The sequence below is a fragment of the Alternaria ethzedia genome (genome assembly GCF_023757985.1).
Source record: "Alternaria ethzedia strain BMP 0044 chromosome Unknown scaffold_7, whole genome shotgun sequence".
NCBI lineage: Eukaryota > Fungi > Ascomycota > Dothideomycetes > Pleosporales > Pleosporaceae > Alternaria > Alternaria ethzedia.
Window position 1 is genome coordinate 1,172,095 of NW_026056200.1, and position 23,178 is coordinate 1,195,272.

At 34.1% G+C, this 23,178-nt stretch overlaps 4 protein-coding genes across 4 annotated transcripts; 2 read left to right on the forward strand and 2 right to left on the reverse strand.

The window, feature by feature from the left end:
* Positions 1 to 23: 23 nt before the first annotated feature.
* On the reverse strand, positions 24 to 870 carry J4E87_004216 (uncharacterized protein; the record flags this gene model as incomplete). Its single annotated transcript, XM_049375839.1, has 2 exons — positions 24 to 676; positions 768 to 870. 2 exons carry the CDS (start codon positions 868 to 870, stop codon positions 24 to 26), a joined length of 756 nt encoding a protein of 251 aa, XP_049234824.1.
* A 495-nt stretch (positions 871 to 1,365) lies between these two features.
* J4E87_004217 (uncharacterized protein) lies at positions 1,366 to 3,651 on the forward strand (the record flags this gene model as incomplete). The annotated part of the gene is made up of 1 exon (XM_049375840.1): positions 1,366 to 3,651. One exon carries the CDS (start codon positions 1,366 to 1,368, stop codon positions 3,649 to 3,651), a length of 2,286 nt encoding a protein of 761 aa, XP_049234825.1.
* Positions 3,652 to 3,932: 281 nt separating this feature from the next.
* J4E87_004218 (uncharacterized protein) lies at positions 3,933 to 5,046 on the reverse strand (the record flags this gene model as incomplete). The annotated part of the gene is made up of 3 exons (XM_049375841.1): positions 3,933 to 4,143; positions 4,212 to 5,007; positions 5,040 to 5,046. 3 exons carry the CDS (start codon positions 5,044 to 5,046, stop codon positions 3,933 to 3,935), a joined length of 1,014 nt encoding a protein of 337 aa, XP_049234826.1.
* Positions 5,047 to 6,200: 1,154 nt separating this feature from the next.
* Positions 6,201 to 7,415, forward strand: J4E87_004219 (uncharacterized protein; the record flags this gene model as incomplete). Its single annotated transcript, XM_049375842.1, has 2 exons — positions 6,201 to 6,204; positions 6,457 to 7,415. 2 exons carry the CDS (start codon positions 6,201 to 6,203, stop codon positions 7,413 to 7,415), a joined length of 963 nt encoding a protein of 320 aa, XP_049234827.1.
* Between the last annotated feature and the right edge of the window lie 15,763 nt (positions 7,416 to 23,178).

Below are 23,178 nucleotides of genomic sequence, written 5' to 3' on the forward strand. Positions count from 1 at the left end.
TCGGCACCATGCGCCGTTGTCCCTCAAGACTTCTTGTACGCACTAGCAGGCTTCGCTATCTTGCCATGATCGTTCCACAACTGCTCCCTCTCACGGATGATCTGCTGCGCCCATGCCTTAACTTCCTCGCTTTTGATAACATCTGCGACCCACTGGAATTCCCCAAGATCTCGCTCGCACTTGGACTCGCGCTCGTATTCGACCATCTGGACGAGTAGCTCAATCTTGTCGATATCGTGCACAAAGTGCGACTCAGCCGTCTCGCTGTCCTCGTATTCCTGCCATAACGCCCTGATGTCCTGGCCGTTGAGTCCACCGTTGAACTTGCCCAGCAGGTTTGTGCAGATGTAGTCCATAGTTTCGGTCTCTCTCCTGCTCTTCTCCTCCTTGGCGATTCCGTCTACAGGTGTAATGTCGCCGACAAGCGCCTCAGCCATGTCGTGGACAACAGCCATGCGACAGCATCGCGCGATGTCGAGCTTGGAGCTTATTGAGGCAGGAGCCATCATGGTGAGGATGCTCATGCGGTACATGTGGTCGGATATAGACTCGCCATCGCCGATTTTGAAACGCTGCCATCCTGCACGTTTGGTCGTCTTTAGGCGCTCGAGGAGGTGGAAGAAGGGCAGCGGTGAGTCGGTGTTTTCGGCGTACTTAAGATCGTTCTCTGAAAGGACTTTGAGGTATGTTAGTAATGTGCGGATACAGGGTATGAGGGGTAAGAGAGGTGTCGCATACGGACGAGCTATCGCTTGTTCATGACATACCACTCTCGACCGTCCACTTCTTCTGTTCTGCTTTCTTTGCGTCAAGTACGCCGGCGTTGGTGTCGGGCACGCCGTTGACCTGGGTTGCTTCGTCGACTGTCATGATTGCTTGGTGTCTCGAATACGGTTCGGGGTCGGATGTTTATAGGAGTCCAGTGGGTGCGTGATTATCTTATAAACGGTGGCTGTTTGGTGAGTGAAGAAAGGTGGGACAAGTGACGAAAGTCAAGACAGGGAACAGAAGGCGCGAACGGACCTATCGATAACACCCGCCTTGGCAAACAACGCAAGGGTCCCGTCACACCGCAACACCACGCATGCACCTCAGGACTCAGGGACTTTGACCAGGATCGCCGCGCGAATGTATGCTCTGCGGTCGCGAACATGTCTCGACCGCCCTCAACCGCCTCTGCGGCCACCACGACTACCATGAGTGGTCATGCGCGCACCGCGTCGGTCAAGACAATTCCCAAACCTCAAGCAGTGAACCCAATAGCAGCGCCCGATATTCGCCTGTTCGTAACCAATTTGCGATTGTTGGATTTGGATTTGCGACCGGATTGGCCTGAAATCACGATACAAACTTTCTCGGCCAAGAATGCAGACCAGCGGCAGAGAATTGGCGGGGCTGAATGGGCACTATTTCGACTATTCGAAATATGGGATCCCAATGAGACAGCACAGGTATGCTGGGATGAAACCTCACGCTGATCTATGTCTGACTCAGCTACAGAAACTCCAACCCTTCTTCCCGCCACTCGAACCACTCCAATCGTTAAACCTCCGCGCTGCGCTATACCGATGTCTGAACGAATTGAAGAAGAACAGCATTCTGGGGAGAGAGTCGGTTCTTAGGAAGACAATGCTTGACGAGTGCAAGGGCGAAAAGTTCTACGAGATATTGGCTATATTTTCGAATGTCGTACTCAAAAAGGTTCTTGCAGCGCAAGACGGAGGAGACAGAGACGCCGTTGTCGCAAGAAAACTGGCGACAGCGTCAACGCTCTCAGCTGAACAGCAACGGTCGTTACTGCCCCTAGCGATCGCGCACAAGGCAGCGCTCGTCAACGTGCTGAGACAGAAGGAAGAGAAGAGGCTGAAGTACATGGAATTCCATGGTCTTCTGGACAAAAAGGCAGCAGATATCCGGGGTCGCATACGCAAATGCAAAGATACCCCTGGAGCTCAAAAGCCAGTGATACCACAGAAAGAAGCCAATGCCATCAAGAAACAGCTTAAGGACAACTGGGTTGGCAACCAACAGTGGCTCGACGTAATGCTACGCGGCGAGAACGTACAGGCGGACGATGCGTTCTTAAACAGCCGTTTCGACAAAGTCTTGCATATGGTGGAAAAAGGCAGAAAACTAGAAGACGTCGCGCCTGAAACTGGATTACTGGAGAATCTGCAAGCAAGAGTGCAAGAGCAGCAGGAGAGGTTACAAAAATGGAAGGCTTTCCATGCTGAGCTACAAAGCGACGAGTCAGGGAAGGAAATATCAGGAAGTGGACAGACTACGGCGCCAGTAAGAGAGTTCCGCTTCGATGACCACTCGCAATATCAATTGCCGTCGGCGAAGCACACCGCAGAATCTGCGAGTGTAAAGCGGCCGACTATGCGAACAGAATTTCAAGACATCCTGTCTGATATGGACAGTGAGCTAGCACGAGCCGCCAAAGTCAGGGCTAGTACTGCATCTACAATTATACATCATAGAAGTACCTCGACGGCAAAAACTGCTCGCCCACCACTTCTCACAAGGAAATCTACTCAGACGGAGACGATACGCAAAGCACCAGTGATTCCAGCTAAGCCTGTCAAATTACAGTCACCATCAAGACCAAACTCGTTAGAACATGTCCCGGTTCTACCCAGACCATCTCGACACGTTCCGGCAACTGCCACTCCAATCGACTCAGATGCCACACTAATTGGTCAATCATCTGCGTTGAGTAGAGCTACGACTCAGCATGACGCATCGCCGACGGAGACTGATAACGAGCGCACACCAGTACCGGAGACCACATCTGCTGTTTCCGAGCCCGTCGTCGATAACTCATGGTCTGAAGCTACCAAGACACTTACTAATTACTCGGAGCAAAAAACAGACCTCTCTCCTGAAAAACTACTTGAGCCATCGCCAGAATACCCCTCTGAACCACCAATCCCAACTTTCGATCCCCCAGAACTTAATGCTGAAGAAGCACTTGCCGACCAGATCATCAACTCCATCGGTAATGCGACCCCATCTCCGGTCAAGAAGCCCCAACCACGCATGTCCCTTTCACTCATTGAACGCACACGCATGACAATGGCACGGACAAACTCTTTCGAACCTGTTCCAGAGTCACCTGATCTACCGCTGCCATCTATGGGACCACCACCGATCCCTTCCATCACTGGAGATGAAGACGGCGACCGACGCGCAACACTGGCTGAACGAACCCGGCTCACCATGGAAGCCATGCAAAACAATCCCCGCCCCTCCGCCACAGCGAAGAAGGAACAGCGTAAATCTAGCCGATCATCACTCTTCCCCGTCAACCAATTCGATACACCACGGAACCGCAAGTCGTTCGAACTCCTAGAGCAGGCGAAGCTTGAGAGTATCGAGCGTACGCCCACAGAGCAATTGTTCAGTGACGAAGTGGATTACGACAGGGTGTTCAAGTCAAGACCGAAGATTGCCACAAGCCCGGTTTGGAGTCCTGAAGGCGGCGTTGGTGGTCAAGAGGAGTTTGGAAGTGACGGTGAAGATGTGGACGGTGTTACTGGTATAGATCTGGGGGATGTGGATCAGGACGATGACGGAGAGGATAGATTCAAGGAAAGCTGGATGGATAGCCCTAGTCACAAGAAGGGAGTGAGGAGTATGAGGTATTAGATACGAGAGGAGGTACAATTGTAAATGGCATATCAACATTGGGACCAGTCCTGTACGACCATTCATCTTCTCGTCCCGCTCACGACCAATCCTTCACCTCCACATATGTTCTCCGCTCGCCACGCTTATCCACTTCTCCGTCACCAGTCTCAATTCTCGTCTCATTTTGAGTTGGATCGAAACAGGTCATCTGAACAGTACCGTTACATGCTGGATACAACTCACGCGTCTTCATATCACAGAACATCTGCTCGGGCTCGGAATAGAAGTCAGGTCCAACACTACCAGTGCTTTGGCAGATCTCCACTGCACTTTGCGTGACGTCTTGACTCTTGACTAGTACTCCATCGAACTGCCTCTGGAGCGGATGATCGGGTGAAGTGCGCCGATATTTCGATTTGGGAGTATGGGGAAATGGCCAGTAAGATGAAGAAGATCGCGATCTTAGAAGCGACCGACGCTTTTCCGGCCCAGGCGGGCATGAGGGCCTTTCTTCACACTTATAATACCACCAATCGTCGTTAAGACACATCTGGTCGTACATGACAATGAGATCGTACCGTTGCTGGTACGTGAAACTGTCGTCCTCGCAGATGTGAGGGTCTGTCGTGCTGTCTTTTGCAGCCGGTATACATGCCGAGACGGTATCCAAAGGAAGACTTGCACCTTTAGCTGGCGCTGGACTGAAGATCTCTGGGCAGAGCATTGGGTCGAGCCTATCGTATGAGCCAAATCGCGCCAGCGAGTCGCACATTTGTGAGGGGTCTTCTTGCCATCCATGGAAGGTAGTGTTGTCGAGCTTGAAGTCGGGAAGATGAACTTGGAATCCTTCGTAGTGGGTCGCTGAGTCCCCGTCGTCGTCGGGCTTGTCGATCCACAGGCATTTCGGTCGCCCGTCTTGGGTCTGCCCGGATTCGGACTTGAACTGGATCTGTGTCGCGGATGGGGACCAGGAGTACTTGTAGTCTGGGTTGTGCGTGTTGCATATGGCAGCTACCTCGCCGGGGAGGAAAGCGTAAGTGTCGCTGCTAGTGGGGTATGTGACTGCTATAGCTGAGATGCAGATAGCGTCGGTTCCAGATGCGGATACGGTGATGTACTCGGCTTTCTCCGTTTCGCCTGGCTTGATGTAGTCGGCCCAGATGTCGGTTGGACTGTTCTGGCTAATGACCTGCTTGCATTTCTTGTTCTTGCTGTAGCCAACCCGGTCTCCGTTGGCGTTGAAGAGTGACACTTCCGGAGCGCATCCGCCGTAGCTCAACTTCTCGTAGATCTCATCCTTCTTGTTCTGCTCATCTGCATCTAAAGGCGGCAGACCGACCAGTACGTTGACCTTGGTTTGTGGTTTGGGATTGCCTTGAGCCATTCGGGGACCATGGGAGCAAGACTGATCATGGTGAAAGCTACACTGAGACCGAGCTCGGCGAAGAAGCCTGACATGGCGAGAGGTGATAAGGTGTACAAGTATGGAGCTTTGAATAGGAGGGAATGCGATAGTACAAGGTGTAGATAGTAGGATGAGAGTGTTTGAGAGCGTTTGGAATATTTGAAAGTAGTTGAAGGTTGTAGCGATAACTGATGTTGATGCTCTCATCGACTGTCGCTTTGCTCGCTTCTTATATCTGATTGTAACAGGGCATATAAGATGCATTCTCCACACAAGAGATCGCGACGTGTCCCTTTGGCCTCTCGTGTCCTGATGCAAGACCCTCTGGACCCCATTCCCATGATGATGGTGTCACCTACACTGCACGCGTCATGCTCGTTCGACTTTCGTGAGCTTGAGATGCAGGATGCCATCACTGTACTCTCAATTGCTCCTTATGTGTCCTTGTTTCTGCGTCATCTCACTGAATCTGTGGTGTCGGCAATTACATCGGCCCCGAGTCGCGACACTGAGCTTTCGATCTCCTTTCTATGCCGCAGCCCCAACTCCATTGCGATGCGATGAAAACGATCATGGCCCTCTTCTGTGACATAGAGTAATCAAATATGGCGCCGTATGTCATCACCTTTGTGCGGTAAGGGCTCTGCGCCGCCTCAACGTGCGGCGTCTGGACTTGCGGCGTGGCGACCATCGTCACTCACAAGCCGCCCCCGCAAGAACCGGAGGCGACTTAATCTACTGTTGAGTTTCATCTAGAGATATTCCCACCTCTTCGAAGAGCATACGTGACATCCAACACGCCGATCGTGTTCCACATAGTGACACTGCCGAACTTCGCCACGGGCCGTCCGCAGCAGATGGACAAAGAACCCAAAAACGGCCTTTGATAACGAGGGCTCATGACGTAGCATTAAGATGTGAAATCTGGCATGAGGCTAGATGTGTAAATCTGTTGTCTGATTCGAATGTGACCCCAGGAAAGTTCGGCGGGACGAGACACGTAGAGAAACGACGGAGGAAGACATAAGAGCCACCACTCCTGACCCGACATCCAGCATCAGAGTGATCTACTCCCTTCTTCACCCAAACTCTACTTTTAAGATCATTCTGCACATTACATCTTCGTATCAAAACACCATCGCCACTCAACAACACCATCACGATGCGTCACTCGGTGCCGAAGTCGATTGCTCTTGGACTGTTGTCCGCATATATCCTCCAAAGTAGCGGCAAACCGATCATACCGATCGCTCCATGCCAGAACGAAGTCGACTGTAGCCACCCATTCAACAATACAAACTGGCCTTATCTTGCCCGTACTGATGCTCTCCCGCCCGCACTCGACCGCAGAGCCAGTGGCGGAGGACGCCCAACTAAACCTAACGACAACAGTCCCAACGCACCTCATGTAAACCCAGATCAGCAGAACACTCCTTCTGACGCCGGCGATCAGCAGGGTGAGTCTGGGGGGTTCAGTGAGCAGCAAGAGACATCTGGTGGCTTTTCCGATTCGCAGGAAACCGAGGGAGGATTCAACAACAACGGGGATGACACGGGCGGTCCAGGCTCTAGTTCGCAACCAGCAGCCCCCAACCCGGACGCTCAACCAGCAAACCCTAATCCAGCCCCGAACGCACCTGCGGCTAACAACCCTGGACAGCCAAACGCTGTCCAGTACCCACCATCAGCAAGGAACAATCGTAACCAGCCAGCAGCATCAGCGAACGACCCTTTCAATCCCGAGGATGCATCTGTTCCAGTCATCAATGTTGCAACCCGTGCTAACCAATTTCGACAAACTATCACTCAGGACGGACTCACCGGTCAACCATGGTTCTTCTACTCTGGACTCGATCGAAAAAAGAAAGACAGCATCTATAAGCGAAATCTTGAGGACAGACTCCAACTCGGACATGGTACGATGCCTTCTATGAATAATGTACTACCGAACGCCGGGGGTGGGGAGTACGCGATCGAGTACAATGCGTTCCAAACTCTCTCCAGTCTTGACTACTACTGGGCTGCGAATTCCAAAGCTTATGCTCAAGCAGTAGAAGGAAGGGTCTACGTTGTACTTCCCAGTGGCCACGGTGTGAATCAACCGTATCCCGACAAGGGCTCGAATTGGTGGACGTTCGAGGTTCCGGATCTTACCCGTAACGCCCGTGTGGATAGTATCACAGTCGTGCCTGTGAAGGAAGACACTTCGAACGTCTACATGGAGCCGGCCGAAGCTTTCCACCTTGGCGAGGAAAATGTAATCTGGAGGAGGGGTGACGAGCCCATTGGCTTCCCAGCAAGTGAGCTGCATCATCTACAGAGGCCTGACGAGCTATGGGAGACTGTTCAGGATGTATACATTCCAAGTTCTCCATAGGAAGTACTGACGCTGATTGACGGAGGAACGCGTTGGGCAACGTAGATGAGGATGTTGGGCGGAGGACGGGGTAGATTGAAGGAGGATGGATATTTCATATGTTGGGCCCGTCATGGTCGCTCACTCTTTCTTGTTTTCTCGTTAATTCACTCGTTTATCTTTTCGGAAATGTGGACTAGAAATATATTGGCACATCGAAACGTATGAAGCCTTGCTTACAGAGCGTACGTCTCCATCATGTTATTGAGCCGCGCCTCGTTAGTTGTGACTAATTGCATCGTCGTATAGTCGCAATATTAACACATGTGGTGTGCGTGGTCGAGATGATTTACCCACATGTGTTGCCGGCGTGAAGTCAAAGCGAAAGACCATCAAGTGGGCCCCGGGGGCTGGCGTGCCTAGGGATAGTATCAGTCATGATCGCATGCGAGGTTTATGCGATGCCGCAAGCTGTCATGCGGGGTAATTGTTCAGAACGTTAGGTCGCGAAGCCGCAGCTGCCCGAGTGTGGTCTGACGGGAGGTTTACAAGCCCTGAAGACTAGCTTCCAGATGTCGGGCGTGACCCTGAGCTAGCCCGATCGACGTGATCGAGGGGCTAGCGCTCTCGCAAGCTACATAGCCCCTTCTGCAAGAAGAGTTTCACACACAGTAACGGTTCATAATCACTTTCGCGTACCACGACTGCTGTTGGCGCTTAAGTTATGCGAGACTTACAACTGTTGGCCCCATCTGTGCCGCACACCTATTCAAGGTTCCGTGCCGCAATAGCGAATACCGCAGAGCGCCCCTGTAAGATATAGGTACAGGTATAATTATATTATAATATCTACTAACTAACTAGTATAGAAGAAAGAACTAAGTACTTATTAAAAAATTATATAATAGCTTTATTTTAGTAAGTAAATAGCTTATAAGCTCTTTTTAAAAACTATATAGATTAAGTATTTTAGTAAAGTAGCTATTAGTCTTTAGTAAAACCTTTTTACTAAAGTAAAAAACTTAAAAAAAAACTTATATATATAAATAAAATAGAAACTAAAGTATTTTCTTTATTAAAGTTAAAAAAGAAAAAACTTATAGTAAGTACTTTAGACTTACCTATAAGTATATAAAAGAAATCTAGTATAATAAGTAAAAAGCTAAGTTATAATATATAAGTAACTATTAATAAGTTAAAGTTATAGTATTACTATATTAAATAAAGATAAAAAAGAAAGCTTTTATTATATTACTAGCTTAGTATACTAGAAATATTATTACTAAAAAAAAAGTAGTATATTAATTAATATATTATAAAGTAAAATATAAAGATAAAACTTTTATAAATTAAATATAGTAAAAAAGAAAGCTTATAGTATAATATATTTTAGTAATTAGCTTTATACTTAAAGTAATAAGTAGACTACTAGATTTATATAATTAGTACTAGTAAAGATATTAAGCTAAAAGATACTTTACTAAATTAGTACTACTATTTTTATAAAGAGTAAAGTATTAGAATACTAAATTATAAAGTATAATAATTAAGTAAGAAGATTATTATAAAAGACGTAATCTAAGTTAGTTAAAGAAATAAGAAGGCTACTTTCTTTCTAAACTCTAGTAAGATTAACCTTATTAGCTTCTTTATTATTCTCTTTTACTAGAAAATTAATAAGCTATTTAGTATTAGAGTAGTAAGTATTATTCTTTTTATTAAGATTATCTAGACTAGTAAGATAAGAAGTTATCTTACACTAGAAGCTAGTCTCTAAAAACCTAGCGTCTATAATATTACTTTTAATTTTACTACTTATAGTTATATTCTTAATAGCTAAATTAGTAAGATATATCTATTACTTAATAGAATATATATAGTATTAAGTAGCTTTTTAAATAAAAGTATTATTTTTATCTTTATCTCTAGTATAAGTACTATTAAAGTTATCTTTTATAGTAGAGTTATAGCTTAGTAAGTATACACTTCTCTTATATAGTAATAATTAATTTATCTAGAACTTACGCTTAGTACTAATAGTAGGTTTAGAAATAGGCTTATATTTAGGTAGAAGTACTTTAATAAGCTTTTTTTTAAGCTTAATCTTAGAAGCTAGCTTCTTTTTAATACTACTATTAAAGCTATTATAGCTATTAAGCTTTTTACTATTAAATAATCTAGTATTATTATTATTTTAAATAAAAGAAGTCTTAAACTACTAGATTTAAAGCTTCTTAGTAACTAAATAAAAGGCTTAAGACTAGTCTACTTTCTTTTTAATTTATACTTTAACTTTATTCTTAGTAAAGTAGACTTTACTAATAAACTAAGTCTTTAGAATAAAATCTAGTCTAGTTTATATAGCGTTATATTAATATAGACTTTTAAAGTTAGTACTTTTAATTTAGAACTCTACTTCTTATAGACGTAAAGTACTATAAGTATTAGATTTAAAATACTTATTACGCTAAAAACTATAGTAGTCTTTTAAATAAAAGTAATTTTACTTAAGTTTATAGTTAGTTTTTACTTTTAGATTACTTTTTTTTCTCTTTTTTTAGTACTTTTATCTAAAAGTAAAGTATCTAATAAGTTAAATAGAAAGATTAGTTACTAAGATTATAAATAGTTATTCTTACTCTAAAGCTTTTTATATAGTAGAAAGTATAAATCTAAGTAAAATTTTTTATCTTATATAAGTCTAAATTATCTAGAAAAATTACTTAAAAAAGTATTTAGTATATATTAGAGTTAATAAGTATATAAAACTTCTTTTTAAACTTTTTATCTAGATCTTTCTTTATAAAGTAGAAGACCTTAGTACTTATTAGTAGAAAAGTCTTAGTAATAGCTTTATACTTCTTTAATTTACTTATAATATTCTCTTATACTTTTTAGTCTTTTTTCTAGTTATATAAAGTAAGTATATATATAGCTAAGTCTTAGACTTTCTAGTAAAAAGTAATATTTTAGACGCTTATACTTTTTTTTAGATCTAAGAGCTCTTTATTAGATATAAAGACTTAGTACTTTTACTTATAAAGTATTTCTATAACTTACTTATTATATTTAATACTATTATTAGAAAGAGTTATATTAAATAGATTCTTAGCTATTATATTATTTTTATTCTTAATTATAAAGAATAAGTAAGCTTTTATAGCTTTCTTACTACTAAACTTTAGTAAAAAGTTATTCTAATATATACTAGTAAAGTTCTTAATCTTCTTAAATATATAATAGTTAAATTACTAACTAATAATACTATTTAGATTCTAAAGACTAATGCTAGTAGATATACTACTATACTTACTTTTAGAATATACTATACTCTATAAGCTAGTAATATAATACTTAATAGTTACTACTATATTATAGTAATATTATTATATAGTTTTATTAACTAGTATATAAATATTATATAGCGTATATATAATAAAAGTAACTATAGTAAAGGTATAATTCTACTAATTCTACTAATTAAATTCTTCTTCTATATTATATATTACTAGATTATACTAGTATTTATAGTAAGAAAATAACTAGGCTTAGATTATAGACACTTTATAATAGCTATCTATAATATTAGAAAAAGCTAGATCTTACGCTTTAACTTAGCTAATATACTAAGTAGTTTTATAGTAGTTATTATAAGCCTTTATAAAAGATTAGTTTTATACTACTTTCTTATTAGTTATAGGTAAGGCTATATTTAGTAAAGGTAGTATAGTTAAGTTCTTAAGATTAAAAAAGCTATATAGTAAGTTAAAGTTATATTCTACTTTAGGCTATAAAGAGAAACTAGACTCTCTATATAGAGAAGAAAGTAGAACTAAAATATATATCTAGAAGCTTATAATACGCTATATTTATTATCTTACTAAGGCGTACTTAAAGTAAAGTATAAAGTATAAAATCTAAAGTATATAGTATAGAAAAAGTGCGTAGCTTAGATAATAGTATAAAAGTAAAATTCTATTATAAAAATAAAGCTTATAAAAGAAGTTATTAAAAGATTATAGTATAAAAAAGATAAAGAAAAGATAGTAAAAGACTATATTAAGTATAGAGTAAAAAAAGTAAAATAAAAAAAGTATAGTAAGTTATAGTAGCTATATAAACTTATTCTTTTTTTACTATCTTAGTAGATTAAGGCTTTTATAATTCTAGTATAAATAGTAAGAAAGTATACTATAAACCTAATATAGAGTATTTAACTTAGATATAATATTAATATTTATTTACTATATAGTATATATATTACTAAGTAGATAGCTACTATAAGTATATTAGTAAAACTAGTAGTAGACGTAAACACTCTAGTAAACTATATAAATAATATAATTAAGCTATTATAAAAATAGAGTAATTAGAAAGAACTACTAGAGAAATTAAGTATATTTTAATTATAATAAACGCTAATAAGAGATACTTAATAGATATTTACTTAATAAGAAAAAATTAAGAAACACTAGTAAGTAGAAAGAAGATAAATACTAAAAGTAAAAAAAGAAATACGCTATAGAACTAAAAAACTAAAAATACTAAAGAAGAAAGTAAAAAGATTAAGTAGAAGCGTAGTATTCTACTAAGTATAAAATTACTTTTTTTCTAGTAAAGAGATCTTTTACTAAGATATTATAAGAAAAAGTTTAATTAATATTTAAGAGTAGAGTACTTTAAGAAACACTACTAGAGCTTACTATTTATAGTTAGGTATTCTTATCTTTCTATACTTTTATAGTACTAAAGTTATAAGCTATTTAGATACTTCTATTATTAAGTTAGTTAGTAAGTCTAAAGTTATACTATTACTATAGAGAAGATAGTGTAAATTATAAAGTATTAACACTATTATTATTATTACTAATATTAGTAATAAGTAATATAGTAGTCTTATTTTATATAATAGCTTCTACTCTAGAGTCTAGTATAAAGCTTAGAATATAATAGTTATAAGTATTTTTTTATATTTACTAGCTTTAAATATAGTTCTACTTATATACTTTCTACTTAGTAAAAGAGAACTTAGTATTAAAGTTCTTTTTAAGTTTACTTATACTCTAGAGCTAAACTATAGTAAGCTACTTATTATATATTATAAAGTAGTCTTACTATTAAATAAAATACTTATATTAACTAGTTATATTATTAACGTAATACTTAAGTATACACTTAATAAACTTAAGCTCTAGTTTCTATAAAGTAGTAACTTTTTAGAGAATAAAAAAAAAGTAATTCTAGAGATCTTACTTCTAAGTATAATATAGTTTAAGCTAAGTAGTATTTATAATATTATATATTTTAGAATTAGATAGTTACTTAATATAGAAAGTATTTTTTCTAATCTTTTTAAGAACTTTAAAAGAACTATACTATTAAAGACTAAGCTTTTTTAAAAAGTTACTTTTTATTTAGTAGCTATAATAAAAAACTAAGATAGTATAGTTACTAGGCTAGAGTTATATCTAAAAGTATAAGTAGTTATAGATATTCTTTTAAGTAACTTTTATAAAGTTAAGAGCTTCTTTAGTTTATTCTTAGTAGTTAAGTCTAAGTAGCTTAAAGTTCTACCTTAAAAGAGTAGATTTAGTATCTAGAATTCTAATTTCTTATAAAAGGTTAAATTCTATAAGGTACTTATATAAAGTGTAGCTAGTAGAGAGATTTCTACTAGTATTTATTATAAACTATATATAGGCTATTACTTCTATTTAGCTTTTATTAGAGTTTTCTATAATAAAGAAGTAGATAGTAATTACTACTATTTAGTTAGTCTACTCTAATTAGCTATTAGCTTCTAGATAGTATACTACTATTATTATAAGCTTTATACTTATTACTTTATATTATCTACTTATAAAGCTTTTAATATATTTTAGATTCTAATTACTAATAATAGTTTTTTATATACTCTAGTTAGTAAGATAGTTTATCTACGTAACTACTACTAACTATTATACACTAGTCTATATATTCTTACTAGAAATAATATTAATAGTTTTTAAAGCGTAATATATCTTACTAAAAAAAGTATTATAGCTATATATAGTCTCTAGTAAGTATATTATAATATTAATATATATAACTTTAAAGAGGTATACACTTTTATTAATAGATTTAAAAAAGCTATATAGCTAGTATTATATAGTTTAGATTATCTTATAAAAAGAGTAAAACTTAAGATAAAGTTTTAAGTTTTCTATAAGCTTATAAATAAAAAAGAATAACTTAATATAGATATATATTTAGTTAAACTCTTAGTAGTAGAAGTTATTATAGGCTTAGTAGAAAATTTTAGTAGTAAGTAACTTTAGTATATATAAGCGCTTAGTACTATCTACCTAGTTCTAGTAATATAGTAGACTATTCTTATAAAGAAATTATAAACTATATATTAGTTATATTTTATTCTTATTATTCTAGTAGTTACTAAATACTATAGTAAGAACTTATATCTAAAAGGTATCTACCTAGTATATAAGTTTAAAATAGTTCTTAAAGTTATTACTTATTTCTATAATAAAAGTATAAAAGATATAAGTAATATTCTTAAGTATATTAGTCTAGTAGTCTAAATTTAGTATAGTATTAGGTCTTAACCTTAAGAGAGCGTCTAGTATAAGATATAACCTACTAGATCTATATCTAATATTAAAGTTATATTATTATAAATAAAGTAAGACTTTAGTAAGTCTAAGGTTTAGACTTTTAAAAAATTCTATTATAGTAAGTTTTTACTAATATATAATTATAGTTATAGTAGCGTAGTTTATAAATATATATACATTAGAGGTAGTCTAGATTATATAAGAGATTTTTCTAACTATCTAGTATAAACTAGCTATTTTAAGTTTAGTAGAGAAGTACTATTACTCTAGACCTAATAAATACTTAGAGAGAAATATAACTAGTTATATAGATTATTTTTTAAAGTTAATAAATCTCTTTAACTAAGTAGTAGGTAATAAAATATTATCTTTATATTCTTCTAGTATATTAAAATTTACTATAATAAGTTCTAGATTATTAATTACGTAGTAAACTATATATATAAAGCTATATTCTTTTAAAGTATTAATATTAATATAAAGAGTTTAAAGATAATTCTAATAGATTAGCTTAATAATAGAGTTCTATAAGAATTATATATTATTAAAAGCTTCTCTAACTAGACTATCTACTAGAATAGTTATAGAGGCTATAGTAATAGCTCTCTCTTAGCTTTTCTTCTTTAAAGTAAAATATAATAGCTTAGTCTTAAGTATTATAAAAAGTTCTAAAATCTAAGCTAAGTAAAGTATTCTATTATTAAGAAATCTAATAGCGTTTATATACTTTTTTATATTCTTAGCGTACTAGAGAAAAGTAAAATTATATAGCGTGTAGATTTATTTATCTATTAAAGTAACTCTAAATATATTTACTTACTATCTAAGAAGTTTAATAGTTAAATATCTAATAAAGTACTTCTTAAATATAAGAGTTATACTATAGTAATTAATCTAGTAGAAGAAAGCCTTAAGATACTAGAGGTACTTATTAAAAGTCTTAGAGAAAACTATAAAATTATCTATATATACTTTTATAAATTTAGATATATTACTAAGTATATTATTATCTATTCTCTAAATATATACTACTAAGTTCTTAAAACCTATAGTATAGACGTTAAGTATCTTAGCTTTATAGTATATATTTATAGTAAATTTATACTAGTCTTTTTTATAAACTTAAAACTAATAGAAGTAACTAAAGCTATTAACTACTATAATATAGTATACTTTATAAACTTAGCTTAAGATATTCTTTTAAGTAGTAAGTAAGTAATAATTTTTAATAACTTAGTAGTTAATATTACGTATATTAAGAATAAGTCTACTTTTTTTCTTAAGAGTTTTAATACTATTTTTATCTTTAATAATCTTTTTTTTTATAATAAAAATAAAAATAGAAAATAAATCTATTTTAGTAGCGCGCTTTATTTTCTTAGAATTAGTAAGTTTATTAAAAGTAGAGTTAATAATTACTTAGTTCTTAGGTCTAGTAAAGTATACCTTTAATAGTAAGTTAAGTTCTTACTATCTATCTCTAAGAAAAATAGATATATACTTATTATCTAGAACTTATATAAACTTTCTATTATTAATCTAGATTTAAGAGTACTATTAAGTAACTTTAAAAAGAGTAGAAACTTTTAATAGATCTTTATAGATAGTAATATCTATACTTAATTTTATTTTAAGTCTTAGAAGTATATTAAAGTCTAGTAACGTAGTAAAAGCTTAGTCTTTTTAATTAAGAGAGTACACGCTATCTATATTAAGTAGTATAGTAAAATCTAATAGTAATCTATATTAGATTTTTACTAAGTTTTAGATATTATTATTATAGTAAAGTATTAATATAAAGTAGAGTAATAAAACGTAGTTAGTAACTCTATATAGTAATCTTATTATAAGTATATTTTCTAAATACCTTATACTTACTATATATAACTATAGAATTTAATAAAACTTTTTCTTTAATATTTACTATAAATATAGTACTTTAATAATAATAATAACGTACTTATAAAAGGTAATAGTAATAAAAGCTTCTCTAGTAAACTTAGAGGTAGACTTAGAAGTAGTAATAAGTAAGCTATAGAGCTATTAGGCTATAGAATTATTAAAATATTCTTAATTCTAGAATTTAATATAGAAATAAGCTTTCTAAAGTATAGATACTAATAGTAATAATAAAAAAAGTAGAAGGTAAAGTAGAAGTTAGAGTGTAGTATAATATAGTGTAGTAGTAAAACTAGTAATATAATAATAGGCTAAACAGCTATTAGGCTTAAGAGTTAGTGTGCTAGGAAAAACTAGGTTTAAACAGCGTTTAGACAAGAACAACAACAAGAGACATATAATATAATTAACTACATTAAGTATCTATTCTAATAGAAATACTTCTAATCTCTCTACTATATATAGTAACTAACTAAAACTTAACCTATTTAGCCTTCTGCCTTAGAAAGGCTACGCGCTACCTTTAAGTGCGCATTTTACCTACTAAAGGCTTATTAGAATAATAGTTTAACTAGGCTTTAGAAGAGACACAATTATTGCGTAATATAATAGAATAAGCAATAGGCAAGTATATAAAATAGAGAATAAGATAATATATAAAATAGTATACCTAAGAGACGCGCAGAAGTAAACTATAAGCTGCAGAAACCTAATAGTATAGATACCTAAGAAGTAGGTACACTAAGAGACCTCTAACAACATAAATAATTAGATAATAATAACTACTACTTAGGCTAATAGATAATATAGCTGCAGTAGCGCTGCGCTAAGTAATATAAAGAGCTAGACAAAAGGTTTAGACTAGACTAATTGCTCTTTAGATAGCTGCATAGATAGAAAATAATATAATAGAAAGTATATAGCTGTATTATTCTACTAAGAAGAAATAATAAGACTTAAGAAAGGTTAGAAGAGCTAACGTAGTAGATCTTAATTCTAGTATAGCTAGAAAAGAAGAGGCTAAATAATAAGATAGTAGTAGAAAGCTATTACAGTATATAAAAAAAGTAGTAATAGTTCTTCTAGTAAAAGATACCTAACTTTGTTAGTAAGTAAATAGTTAAACCTAATTAATAGCACTTATACATTTAACATTTACACTAGCTATTATACTATTTACAATACTTATATACTACCTTATATAAATAAGTAAGAGTTAATCTAATAAGGCTAAGATTAATAAATAATCTAAGTTAGTTGCTAAAGCCTCTTTAAAAGCCTAGTTTGCTAAATAACTATCTTTACCTCTCTAAACTAAGCCTATAAAACCTAAAGTAACACCTATATTATTCTAGAAGAATATTAAGATGCTAGACATTCTAGAGTTTTTAGGCACTACTAGCTAGCAGCCTTAGGCACAACCTCTAGTATAACTCTAGAATAATAACATAGCAAAGCTTCTTTAGATAATAGCTTAGTCTCTCTAGTAGCTAGGTAATTGCTCTCTAGTCTATTTTACCTAGCTTTCTCTATACTTATTAGAAATAGTTCTAGTGTTTAATAGAACTAACGTTACTACGTTTCTTAAGCGTTTTAAGAACATATTAAAGTACTATAAGTTTATAGACAAAATAAAGATTAATTACCTTTTAGCGCACTATAAACCTAAGTAGAGAGTAATTATCTAAGCCTTAAATAAATATTCTAACGCTCTAGTTACTAAATTCTAGAAAGAGTTTAGAGAGGCTTTTAGAAAGCTCTTTTGTACTAATAACAAAGACTAACAGAAAGCTTAGGCTAAGTACTTTAAGCACTAGCTTCTCTAGTGCTAAGTAAAGTCTAATCTAAACATTAAGAAGTACCTATAGAAGTTTTAGATTCGCAGCAAGCGCTGTGTTAAAGTATTAACTATTAATAAAGATCGCTAAGGTTTCTACCTAGTTAAGAGACTACTTTTTAGGTATACTATAAAGATACTTAATAAGTTTAGTTTAAAGACTAATAACCTAAAGGCATTTAACTACACTAAGATTAGTAACTACCTTACTACCTATCTAGAGGTAGAAGAAGAAGCTTACATGCTTAACCCCTCTAAAGTAGTTAAAGAAATTGTTCTAGAAGTTAAATTTAACCTAGCGCAGCTAATAGCCTATTAGTAACTTTAGTAACTAGTACTAACTCTCTAAGACAACTACACGTAGGCTTTCTAGCTACCTAAGCTTAACGTTCTACTCTAAGATAAGCTGCTTAGGCTCTATACCTTCTAGTCTTCTCTAGAAAAAGCACCTACTAACACAGAGGTAGATAACTTAGTTAATAAGATGCTTAACCTAAAGATTAATTATACTAGCTTAGAGATAGAACTATAAAAGATCTAGTAGACCTACTACAAAACTAAACTTATAAATAATACTAATATACATAGCAAAGTAGACTAGCAAGCTAATAAACGCGCAAACTACCTAAAAGCGTACTTACTCTAAGACTAGAGGCAATTCTAGCTAAATAACTAGTATTAACCTTAGTAGCAGCAGCAATACAGCAGTTACTAATAGAACACTAGTTAGACGTTCTGTAACAACTTCTAAGGCTTTTAGAATTTAGAAACTAGATATAATTAAGGCACTATAAATAAATAGGCTCTTAGAGCAACTATAAATTATTAGGTATATAATAAGAGTAACTACTATAAGTAAGACTACCTAACTCTTTAAGCGTATATAAATAAGAGCTAGCTTTATATAGATAAATAGAACATGCTTTAGTAGAGCACGCTAGAGAACCTCTAGAGTTGTATTAATAACTTAGGCTAGAGACTATAGGCTAAGAGTATTTTAGCTAAGATTAAGCAACAATTTCTAAAGAAGAATATTAACTCTTTTACAGTTAACGCCTAGTTTAGTAACCTAAAGGCTCTAATTAGTATAAAGAACAACGCTATTTTAGTTTAGCTTATGCTAGACTCTACTAGAAGCCTCTAAGTAAATAATATAGAATAATTCTAGAAGCTTTTAAGCATCTTTACTAAAGATAAATTAGACTACTGTCTGCGTCTAGCGAACCTAAATTAATACAACAACACTATTGCAGCTACAACTATTTCTAGAGTATTATTAGAACCTAAGAAAGTAGTATCTTACAATTCTTCTAAGGTTTAGAAGAAGATAATACTGCAAAGACCTAGTAACAATTATATCTCTTATCTCTAAGGTTATAAGAATAGAATAGAACACTCTTTAAGCTATTAGGCGCTAAATAAGAAGAGAGTTATCTAATTTAGTAAAGAAGACAATCTTATATAACTAGATAATAGAGTATCTAGAATACTATAAGAATAATTAGAACTAAAGCCTAAGACAACTAATAAGCAACTAAGAAAGCGCAAGATTATTAATAAGCTTAAGCCTAATACATAGGCTATAATCTGTAGTATTCTAGGTACTTTAATTCTTCTTTAGATTAGTACTCTTCTTAGTAATATACCTAAAGTCTATAAGACGCTGTTTAACTCTAACTATACAAATAAGAAGCTAGATAAGTTTAAAGTTAATATTATTAAGATATTAAGGTAATAGGCTAGATAAGAGAAGCTATAAGGTAAGAAAGAAGAATAAAAGTTTAATAAGCTCTTAGGCGCTGCAGTTAATATAATTACTCTTAGTACTCTCTCTAACTACGTACTAGTAGAAGTAGAAGCTAGCAGAGTAGTTAACTACTACAGCCTAAAGATAGAACACTAGACTAACTAGAAGATTAGCTATATATAATAGTACATTATTGCAGATTAAGGCTAAGAGTATAACTCTAAAGACGTAGATTATAACTATCTAAGAGATAATTAAGCATATAACTAACTAATAGATATTAAGCACTTGTGTTAAGACTACCTAAAGGTCTCTATTAACATTAGAGAGAACTCTTTCCTCTACCTCTTAGACTTAGGCGCTAAGCTAAACACTATTAAGAGAGAAGTAGCTAAAAGAGCTATATTACTAATTATATTACTACTAGGTAGTATAAAGGCCGCTTAGATAGTTACTGCAAATAGAAGTATAGTAAGCTTTATAAATATTATCTAAAGTGTCTCTATTATTATAGAGTAGATTAAAGTCTAAATAAACTTCTTTATTATAGAATTCTGCACTAATCTAATTATTCTAGGTAACTCTTTTCTAATAAACGCTTAGGCGCGTATTAAGTATATAACTAATAGATTAATATACTATTATATTTTTAGCGCAGATAGCTAAGCTAATATAAGATTTATATATACTAGAAGTAATAAGCTTATAGCTTCTAGTCTTTATGCTAGACCTATATTAGAAAAAGGTATAGAAGTATAGTAGCTAGCGCTACACTCTAGTACGCAACTAAAGAGCTAGTAAGTAGCATAGTATACGCGCATGTAGAGGCAGTAGGTATAATAATAGAGAAGGTTAGAGACAGCAGACTAAATAGTAGTTAGATACCTATATAATCTATTAGTAAATAGGTCTTATAGAAGAAGCGCAGAGCCTCTAGAAAAGATCTAATAGCGTACTTATTAAGATTAAATAGTAAGTTAATAGGCCTTAGGCCTAATAGAAGCCTACTAATAAGAGATAATAAAGGCTTATATATTTTTAAGATAGAAGACGTTAAAGAGTTATTAGCCTAACTTCTAAGCAATATTATAGAGAGTATTAGTAATAAAGACACTACAAAATAGAGTAAAGCGTTCTTCTAGGTAAAGAACCTAGCTAAGGTAGATAAAGGCCTTATACTAAAGGTTAATGTAGTTATAGTATTGCGTAAACCTACGCGCCTACCTACTAAGTATATAGTAAGTTAGCTAAATAACGCTTAGATTAATAGAGCTTATAAGCGTAAAGGCGTTAAGATTAAACCTATTAATAACTCTAGCTAACTAACGCAACCTATTAAGAGGTAGTTAGACTAGAAGAAGAGAGCAGCAGCAAAGTAAGTACCTAATACTAATAGCTAATTAGCTCTATTTACTAAGTATTTTAAGCTATAATACGCTGCATTTCTCTAAGGCACTTAAATAATACCTAAACGCATTTTAGAGATAAAAATCTTATTAGAGTTATTACTAGTAGAGAAAGATATGCTCTTAGAGGTTCTTTACTAATAAGAAGTAGTACTAGTCTAGAACTTTAGAAAATCTAGAAGAGTTAGCAAAGACGTTATCTCTCTAGTTATTATTAATATAGTACTACATTAAGCCTAAAGAGCTAACTAGTTCTCTATTCTAAGAAAGCTTTAGTAGGTTATAATTAATATAATTTAGAACTACATTAACTAAGGTACCTTAGAGTTATGTAAGAGCTAGTATTGTAACCTATAGTTCTTAGTTACTAAGAAAGATAAGAAGTATTGTCTAATTAACAACGCTTAAAAACTTAACAGAGTTACAATTTGCGACGCTAACCTACTACCTAATTCTAATAAGTTTTTAGAGAAATTTGCAGAATGCGTTATTATAAGCCTATTAGACTTTTTCTTAGAGTATAACTAAGTAGAACTATATAAGAACTTAAGAGATATAATAGTCTTTTTAACGCTATTAGAACTTATATAATAGTGTACACTTCTAATAGGTATAATAAACTCTCTAGCAGAGTTTATATGTATTATAATAAAGATTTGCAGAGACTACATCTCTAATAGGTATATACTATACCTTAATAACGTGTGTATTAAGAAGCTAAAGAAGCGCTATAGTAACTATAAGGTAGAACTAGGTATAAGATAGTTTGTCGCTAAATATCTTTTAAATATTAACAAAGTGCTTACAGACATTAAGCGCGCAGGCGCAATAATATTAGGCTATAAGTCTAACTTCTACTACCTCTCTATAATTATTATTAGCTATTAAATTAATAAGCATAGCTGCTACTCTAATAAGAAGAAGGTTAACAAGATTATGCATTAGCTAGATTATTGCAACGCTAAGAAAGTTTAAATATTTCTTAGAATCTACGTTTACTACAGAGTATAGGTACTAGGTTTTACTATTATTATAGTCTCTTTATTTAAGCTTCTCTATAAGAATACACTATTTAAATAGAGCCTAGAGCAGAAGTAGATAATAGAATATCTTAAGGTAACTCTAATAACTGCTCTAGCGCTAGTTTCTATTAATTACACTAAGCCTATCTAAAAGATTATTCTTGCAGTTAATAGTAGTAAGAAGAGTTAGAGTGTAGTTATTATGCAGCTTAACCTAAATAGCTATTATTACCTAGTACGCTTTAAGAGTAGAGTTTAGTCTACTACTAAGAGAAATTAGAATTTAAGTAAGCATAAATATAAGGCTCTTCTACTTACTCTAAAGAAGTTTTAGTTCTATATTTATAAAGTAAACTTCTAAGTTAAGATAAATGCAAAGACGCTTATTACGCAACTCTAACAAAGCGCAATAAATCTCTCTAGAGCTCTAATTACTTAGTAGCTTACACTTCTTAATATGTAGAAGTTTAACATTATCTATATAGCTAGTAAGAAGAACATTATAGCTAATACTCTTTTAAAAATACCTAAGCTAGATAGCTAGAAGCTACCTAACAAATCTAAGAAAGATGTAGAAGACTTTATTAATACGCACCTAAATATAGTTTAGCTTATCTTTAGTAAAGCTCTAGCGCACGCGTATAGAATATGCTAGGTAGATCTTTCTTTTAATAATTAACTACTAGCAGACAGCTATAGTAATAAGTTATAAGTAATTATAGGCTAGCTTCTATTCTATAGAAGGCCTAAGTATATATCTACTACTAAGTTTTATAAGTTTAAGAAGAAGGCGCTCTAAATAACTATTAGAGAACAATATCTCTTTATAATTCTCTTAGAAGGCTAGCCTCTATAAAGAGTAGTTAACTTAATAGATAAGCAGTATAAGATTATTAGATCTCTCTATAATAAGTCTAGCTACTAAGGTAAGAAAGGCACCTAGCGTAAGGTGTAGGCGCGCTACTATTAGAAAGAATAGTATAATTAAGTTAAACGCTATATATAGTTCTGCTCTAAGTACTAATTATATATATTAGTAATAGTTTAAGAAGAGCTTTAGCCTATAGAGCTACTAATAATACTATTTACATAGATTACTATTAACGTTATTTACATACTACCTAGTTGTAATAGCAAGAAGTTTCTTATTATTACCTAAGACTACCTTTCGCAATAGGTAGAAGCTAAGACTTTAGCTAAGAATAACTTAAAGAGCGTTTAGAAGTTTCTACTATATAATATCTTTTACTAATAGAGTATTC